The sequence below is a fragment of the Pyxicephalus adspersus genome, chromosome 5 (genome assembly GCF_032062135.1).
Source record: "Pyxicephalus adspersus chromosome 5, UCB_Pads_2.0, whole genome shotgun sequence".
In the NCBI taxonomy this organism is placed as follows: domain Eukaryota; kingdom Metazoa; phylum Chordata; class Amphibia; order Anura; family Pyxicephalidae; genus Pyxicephalus; species Pyxicephalus adspersus.
In genome coordinates this window covers 44,068,428-44,077,119 of record NC_092862.1, presented here as the reverse complement: position 1 = coordinate 44,077,119, position 8,692 = coordinate 44,068,428, and the positions used below count along the sequence as shown (strand labels likewise).

The 8,692-nt window shown below is 36.7% G+C and overlaps 1 protein-coding gene across 1 annotated transcript; it reads left to right on the top strand.

The window, feature by feature from the left end:
* The first annotated feature begins 4,922 nt into the window (after nucleotides 1–4,922).
* On the top strand, nucleotides 4,923–8,390 carry LOC140332052 (histamine H3 receptor-like). The gene is made up of 3 exons (XM_072413348.1): nucleotides 4,923–5,175; nucleotides 6,806–6,972; nucleotides 7,620–8,390. Exons 1-3 carry the CDS (start codon nucleotides 4,923–4,925, stop codon nucleotides 8,388–8,390), a joined length of 1,191 nt encoding a protein of 396 aa, XP_072269449.1.
* The last annotated feature ends 302 nt before the right edge of the window (nucleotides 8,391–8,692 follow it).

Here is an 8,692-nt window from a genome sequence, read left to right as displayed (position 1 = left end):
TGGGCTTAAAGTTTCTGAGTAAAGCCAACAACACATCAGTGTACCTATATGTGTGTCTCAAAGAACTGCTAAACAGACTGAAACCATTAACCATGCTATAGGATCGCCACTTACCAGTTTTTTGGTAAGTCTGGCATCTTTCACAACTGGACAATATAAACTTGTAGATTTATGGACCTTTTCCAGACAGTCAGACAGACATATAGTAATTCCATATTGGACCATAATCTAAAGGGTGCAAGGGCGGAAAGTGCAAAGTTAACACACAGCCGTAGGAGGACACAGGGTGTTTCAAGTGGTGGATAGGCAACAAGCCATAAGGGATACTGCTAATTTGTTGTGCCACCAAAAGTTATGGGAGATTTGCCCAGCTATTTTACCTGAGCACCTTCTTCCTTCCCCTATGTCTCTCCTCTTTGTCCTACTCCTTTTACAGGAACAATACCTTGGAAACACCATCATGTGTACTTAAAAAGCTCCACAGGATACACAATACTGCAAAAGAGAAAAAAGTGCAATGTTGTGTTTAAACCAGTTCAGTAAACACCAACAGTCATAAAAGCCAAGTGCTGCTGAGGGTTCTGCAGGCCCAGGCTGAATTAAGACTGATACCCCAACAAGCTCCCACCTGGCAAAGTTGTGATTAACTGGGAAGTGAATGTCATGGCAAACATGGTTACAAATTTCTTAACCAGGTACCCAGATTAACAGTTACTACTGGATAATGCTAAGAAATATTGTACAGACTAAGTTGTCATATTCCTATGTGTCTAAATATAGGGCCTGATTTATTAATGCTCTCCAAGATTGGAGAAGATACATTGCCATGGGAGAACCTGGATGATCCAGCAAACCTGAATTGGAGTTCCTAAAAAAAATACTATTAGTTGGCAAATGTTTTCAATCCTGTTACAGATATATATATATATATATATATATATATATATATATATATATTTCTGGTTTGCTGAACCACCTAGGTTCTTCCACGATCAATCTTCTGAAATCTTGGAGAGATTTCATAAATCAGGCCCATAATATACACTGCAGAAGCTCTATTAGCAACAGAGATCTGTCATGTATTATGTGATTGAATATAAGCCAATCACATGTGTAGGAACTGGTGTACTTCTTACATAGATATTTTACCCATAATTAGGGCTCATATTAAGATCCCTATAGCAGGTTTGTTTTCTGATAATTTTGTAGGATGGGTAGTTTTTTCATTATTTTATTATAATTGCTGGTGTGTCATGTTTACAGTTCTCCAGGGAAACATTTTGTAATTTGCAGATTCAGTCATGTACTGTCGGCTGGAATAGATGCTCTTAGGGATCAGAAGTAGAGCAGTGGAGTCACTGTAGAAGGAGGGAAGTGTTGGTCCACTAGGTAAAGATTAATGGAAGGAGGCTATGATATGGAGTTTCCATCCATTATAATCAAGAACCATTGTCTGTGGATCGGGGGAGCAGCTGAATAACACTAATATCGAAACATCTCTTTTCTAACTGTACAAACTGTGTAACTAGCTTTGTACTTATTTGCAATACTGACACAGTTATGAACATGTGAGTGTGACAAGTGACTAATTCAAAAATAACAGGCCAGCACCCACCTGCCATAAGCTATCTAGGTCATATTCTCACCCAGTACCAAAGGTTTCTCTCCAGGAGATGTAGAACAAATCTACAAAATTCTGCAAGCCTATGATGTTTTGGTGTTCTCTGTCTATCTCAGCAATAAGTTGCCAGAAGTGGCGTGATGAGCACTAATGAAGTGATCAAATATGATATAACATAGGAGTGCCTGTCTGGAGTTATCCCAGTGTATTTCTCAATTTATCAGAAAAAAATCACCTGTATCAATACATAGCCATGCAATGGGTCCTAAAAATTGGCGTGGCTTTTTATTAGTCATTGTGTGGGCATATAACGTGATGAAAGTGTCAAACAGGACCCCTTCCATGCTGCCAGGGTCTCCTGCCCCTCTCTGGTCGTTACTGCTGTAGGGCATTATGGAAGAGCCTACTTTGCAAAACAAATTTTGTTTCTGGGTCAGTAACTCAGGGTTAAAGCCATTAGATCAGTAAAACAAGAAAGCTACTTGAGCTGCTTGATTAGATGGAGTCATCATGGGGGCAGCTTATGCACAGGTAGTCCCCAGATTTGGGACATCCGACCTAGGGATGCCTCCTTGATACAAACAATGCTTCCCTGCTCGCTCTGTGCAGAATAGAGGCTTGAAAGGGGAGGGGCGGTTTGCATGACTTGCAGAAGAAATCTTTTGGTAAACACAGCTGAGGTTGTGGGTGATCTTAGTGGGGTGAGCCTTGTTTACAGCCTCTTGTTACTCTTTAATGACCAAGACAAACTCTGGAGTTGTTTCTTTTTGATATCAAAGCACAGCTTGCTCCAGAAGTTAATGAATGTCTAGCCTACATAAAGATTTTTTGCTTTGTTTGTGATTGACTCACAGTGAGGATTTTATACAGTAACTGACACCATGTTACCTAATAATATGTTGAGACAAACATCTGTCCTAATTGCATTTATTAAAATAATGTACCTGTTTCAACTTACATACAAATTCAACCTAAGAACAAACCTAAAGTCCCTATCTTGTATGTAACCTGGGGACTACTTGTATATCTTTAAAATCACATTAGGGCCTGTAAACTGTCAGCTGTGTTTGCTTCAAACAGGTCTTGCATTCACATACAAATCTATGTAGAAACAAAACTTTGCAGGTCCAATGCAAGTGAGAAGGTCAAATGCTCATATAACTGGATTCTGAATTATCTCTTACAGCATCAACACAAGACCAAGTCTGATCGCAACAGGCCAATACAATGTTTACTAGAGTTATTTCATATCTAGAAGAAGCATAGCCAATTTATTTATGGCTGTATCCAAATGTGGTGCAGTACAAAAAAGATGGATGAAGTGGTTATTGCAGAAATGGACAGGCAATGTCTCTTTTGCAATAGCTGTCCTTACCTGCCTGATCTCTCTCCGTCAAACTGTGCTGAACTGCGCATGCGCAGCTGCCAATCTTACCAAGCTACTTCTTAAAAATAAGTAATAAATTAATAAATTTGAATATTTAATACATAAATTATACATTAATTCAGGTATGTCAAACTTAAATACAAATTAAAATCTTAAACCAAGTCGCGGGTTAAACTTGAAATTTATTGAAAAAATTAAGAAAGTTTTTCCTTTCATTAGATATAAAACATTTTCATATGGAAACAAAGAGGTTTTGCTTAACATTCAATCTGGAACAAGCCTTTAATATAGAAAGAGACCTAAGAATTTTTAAAAAATGTTATTTAAGAAAAATTTTTATCTCTATATCTAATCTCTATTCGCTAATGAATGTCAACAGAGGAAGGGGCGCTTGTGCGTCTTGACTGACCAAGGAAAATGTTTAGAAAATCCTGACCGCTTGAGCTAAACTTGAAGCCCCTGTAACACCAAAAGACTCCTGGCACCTCCCACGTGTAGCTGAGCCGGAGTGCTGGAAATGCCAGACGCGCTCAATGCGGGGCTAAATAAATGAGTGGCTGGAACTCCCTCTTCACTGAAATAGCACCGCTACTACAATTCCCTGTGTCAAAAAACATGGTGAGCTTAATGTTATGAGTGGCTGGAAGTCCCTGTTCAAATAATGAAAAAATAATTACCATGTGATTCCTAATTGTTCACAGAAAAGTGTTTCTTGAAAATAATCATATAAGCAACCGGAGATAAATGGAAAGCAGCAGGGGACATGCTAGGCATGGAGAATATTTGTGCCCACTATTGTCTATAGCTGTGACCATAGTAGTAAATGTTCCATCAGGATATTGTGTGGTAATAGGGTTGCTGTGCTGAGGAACAAATTTAGATCAATCTACTGCATATTACTGCATGTTCTTATGTGTTCTTGTTTCTTCTTATTGAGATTAATTGTTTTACTTTACCAGAGAATGCAATGTGAAACCAAATACCATGCTGCATTCATTTGTTTCACATTGCATTCTCTGACACAGTAAAACAAATATTATAGCAGTAGCTCCATGATAATTCCTGATAATATTAATCCAGATAATTCCTGATTATTGAGCTTACCTGTCAGTATAAACATCTGCGGAGTCCACAAATAGGCTGCTGTTCAATAGACACGAGCAACGCCGCTACTACAATTCCCGGCATCACTTGCGTCCAAAAAATGTGGGGCCACGCATAGGCAGAGAGGCCACTGGTCTAGAGACGCGAGTGATGCAGGGAATTGTAGTAGGCATTGCGTCTGAAGAAAAGCAGCTTAATATGAATTGCAGCTGGCCCACCATTACTACGGATCGCAGGGCCAGAGTTTGACACCCCTGCATTAATTAATAAATATTAAATTAAAAAAAGCTGCCTCAAATTTTATATATCTGGATATATACACAAAATATTTTTGAAATTGAAAATATCTTCTATTTGCATATAAAATGTACTATGAAACTATGTACTAGAAAAATCTTTAAGGGAAAAGGTAAAGCCTCTAATGTGTTTATCATAGGAAAAATACATTGCTGAACAAAATCCTTGTAGGACTTATAGACTATTTCATTTTATTGTAATTCAATATAAATACAGCACCCAGTGGATTCTGCAATATATATATATATATATATATATATATATATATATATATATATATATATATATGTATTTTTATACATGTGTAGCTAAAAAAAATCACCCTGGGATTCAGAATGAGGATAGAGAGGGCTCCACCCTCTAGAGGTGATTTCCTATAAATTAGCACCTTGCTGTACTTCAATGATCAAGACATTTTCAAATGACATATATAAAATATGGGTGTGCGCTATTCAGGCTGCAACAGACTAAATCTACCTATGCATTGATATGTACTTGTGTCCTCAGTTCAGGATGATGTCCGTGTTTTCCCTCTCTGAGAATGTCACAAGTAATATTAGAACTAACTCATCATTTGTAGTTGATGAATTAGGAGTTCTTAGCTCACAAAACATGATGATTCTGATAATGGTACTCATTTCCTTTTTAATTCTGGTGACCATCCTGGGTAACAGTCTTGTTATTGTAGCTTTTATTGAAGACAAGCGACTTCGGAACAGGAGCAATTTTTTTCTTCTCAATTTAGCCATCTGCGATTTTTTCATTGGTGAGTCACTAATTCCTTTCAGTCATCTGTCATTTGTTACATGATTTGGTTAAATATAGAATTAAAAAAACAAGAGAATAAGAACAAGAATTCAAATCAAGAAGATACAAAATAGCTCATACAACATAATAATGTTTTAAATGCATAATTTTGTTCCAATGACTACAATAAAATGTAAATTAAATTCATTCTGGTAAAGTTTTATGTGAATTGTGAAGTTGATTAAATAGAGTGTTCTGCATGTACATTTTGTTACATACTATTTACTATGTAAGATATCTGCAGACTATTGTTTTATAGTTCTAATCATAAAATAAAAGGTACATTGTATTAAAACAACATACAAAGCATAATAGTAAAACAATTGTTTGTAAGTTTACATAGTAAAACCCTCATTGACAGTATTATAGTCAATCACAAAGCCCCTATAGTTAGTGGCACATGCACAGATGTAAAGCAACATGAGGGCTTTATTAGTTGTGAATTTTTTTTTTTTATATGCACCATATACAGTGGAATGTTGCTGCTTTCCAGTACTGGCAATTTTACTAATACAATAATTCTACTACTTGATTCTCCCATAATTCTGCTTTGGGACAACTTTACAAATTGGACTATTTTAACATACTTGCATGATGTGTGTTTGTAACTCAAGTTGATATGCATTTTGCTATAAATTCACACAAGCATTTTTTTTAGCTAAAAAAAAAGGTAATATAATTGCCAGCCACTATTTTCAAACTTGCACATCTATGCAATAAAACTCCTAGAGGCTGCTTTTTCTGAAACATTGTACTACAGTAAATAGGTATCCTGTGATAGCTGTCTGCCTTTTATACCAGTATGTCTTTATGTCTTAAAGTTATTTTATATTAATTACAGCTAAAATATCTGTGTCATCATTGTTGTTAACCTATTGACACATTTCAGGATGATACTTATCCTTTGGCTTAATCACTCATTAATCGTGTGCAGGTATGCAGAACTAAGATTACTCTGCACTAATTTGATTCATTCTTTGTTTTAGTACTGTGACTGATAAAGAATTATAACCATATCAAAGATAATTAGGCATCTATCATTTTCATTCTCTGCCAAAATTTGTTTTTCCTTATGATAGGTTTCCTATAAACCAAAAATAACAGGTTCTCCTAAATGTTTACAAATCTCCCACCTACTGATACTTACCTTTTCTGCACTTTTCTTCCACTTTGTGTGTTGGAGCCCTCAGAAACACTCAGTATATCAGGGTAAGGGAGAGGATGTGACTTCGCATTATGGACTTTACTTTAACGTAAGTGCTTTGACATATATGGGCAATACCTAGGCCTCAATACTGACACATTGGCAAGTTGGGTCAAAAGTTCCATGTAAGCTTCAACATTGAATGATATGGGGCTTACAAAGGTAATATAATCACAGCTCCAACAGATGAACAAAATGCTGAGGAAGTATGGCAAAGGGAAATGACTATTTTATGAGTGGACAAACAAGAGTGCCTTCAAGAGCACTTATGTAGGCAAAGTGACACAAGTAGCATTGTATCTCCAAATGTACATTAGTCCAAATGTTTATATTGATTTGGGAAAAGACTATGCAACATAGAGTTTCTGTTTTATATCTTTTAAAGGGGCCTTCTGCATTCCACTTTATATACCTTATATCCTCACGGGAAGGTGGATACTTGGGAAATTCTTATGCAAACTCTGGCTGGTTATTGACAACCTCATGTGTACAGCTTCAGCATTTAATGTCGTTCTCATCAGTTATGATCGGTATCTAGCTGTCACTATGGCTGTAAGTATTGCATGAGATTACTTAATGTATGATTATTGGGCTAAATATGGAAGTGTGCTTTGGGTGCAGTGGTGGTAAGTGCAAGAGTGTTAATTTTTAAGATATTTAAAATTGGTGCCTACAATTTATACATGGACATTAGTGACTATGTATGGTACAAGTTACCTGTTTTTTGGTGGCCTCCGGTAAAATTATGACACCATAGTATGATGGTGCAGTGTCTTTAGGGAAAAAATGTACATGTGTACTGGTGTTTCAAGGAGATGTGGGTGGGTGCGGCGGAATTTAGTGGCAAGATAGTGGAGTAGAAGAATAGTGGCAGTAAAGCAGCAATAGGTGAAGATGTAGATGTAATGAAGAGACATAGAAAAGGGGAATAGACGGTGAGTATTAGGGATACAGGAGGTGTCAAGGTTATTAGGGGGCAAATATGGAGCTCTGTGCCAGTTTAAGTTGAAGTTTTATTAGTCAAAGTCACAGGTTCACTTGAATTGTGTTCAGAGTCTGTATTTTTACCTTTGGCTTTGAACACTGCTGACATTTTGCTGGTCATTAGATCAATGATACCTCTTTATTATGTTTGCCTATCTATATTCTGAATTTTTGTGATATATTTTTATGATTCTATTTTTTATCTACTTTTCCAGGTCATGTATCGTTCTCAACAGTATCATCATTTTAAGACAGTGCTCACAATGACCACAGTTTGGATACTGTCCTCTCTTCTGTACAGCCCAGCTATTCTTTTCTGGGAATACTTATTCAATGACAGCAGCTTTTCTGAAGACCTTTGTTTACCTGCCTACTATTACAACTGGCACTTTCTTGTGGCAGCTTCATCTTTTGATTTTATACTTCCTTTGTTAAGTATTTCATTCTTTAACCTGAGCCTTTATTGGAACATTAGGTCAAGAAGTAGATCCAAACATTTGACTGCTATGCATCTTTCATCATCCAACACAGAAGGAATGCAACAAAAACCATACAAAATACCAGTAGCCCCTTTTCCCAACAGACAAAATGATCTACAAGAAACAGAAATTACCATGGTTAAGACATCTCTACATCATATGCTAAAGAAACACCGTTCTAAAAAGGCTAAGCCAACCTGGATAGAAATTGACCAGGGACAAACAAGTAATATTCGTATTGTGAAGCTATCTCAGGATAAAAAGATTGCCAAATCTCTGTTTGTCTTAGTTTGTGTTTTTGGTATTTGCTGGGCTCCTTATTCCCTTCTCATGACAACTCGCGCTGCCTGCCATGATTATTGTATTGCTTCTTATTGGTATGACATTACATTTTGGTTGCTTTGGATTAATTCCTCAATAAACCCCATTCTTTATCCGTTATGCCATGAAAGTTTTAGGAGAGCATTTACCAAAATCATTTACAAGTATGTAAAGAATGCCTCCTAAATTGTTGCAGAAGGTAGAAAAAATATAATATGTGATTTTTTTCACAATCCAGTAGTGTAAGCGGAACTAAACTCGCATTACTGACCTGTCCATGTTTCCTTGCAGTATGCCCCATCTTCTTCTTTCTTTGCTCTTTTCCTTGCAATTTTTAGTCACCTTTATTGGCTGGGCCGGGATGATGTAACTCTCACATAGGCATGTGTAGGAGTTCATTTATTCCCACCACGTACAGAGGAAGCAGGGAATGCCTGGTATCACAGCTCAACAATTTTGCCAAAAGCAATCAGGCAGGTAGGATAGAT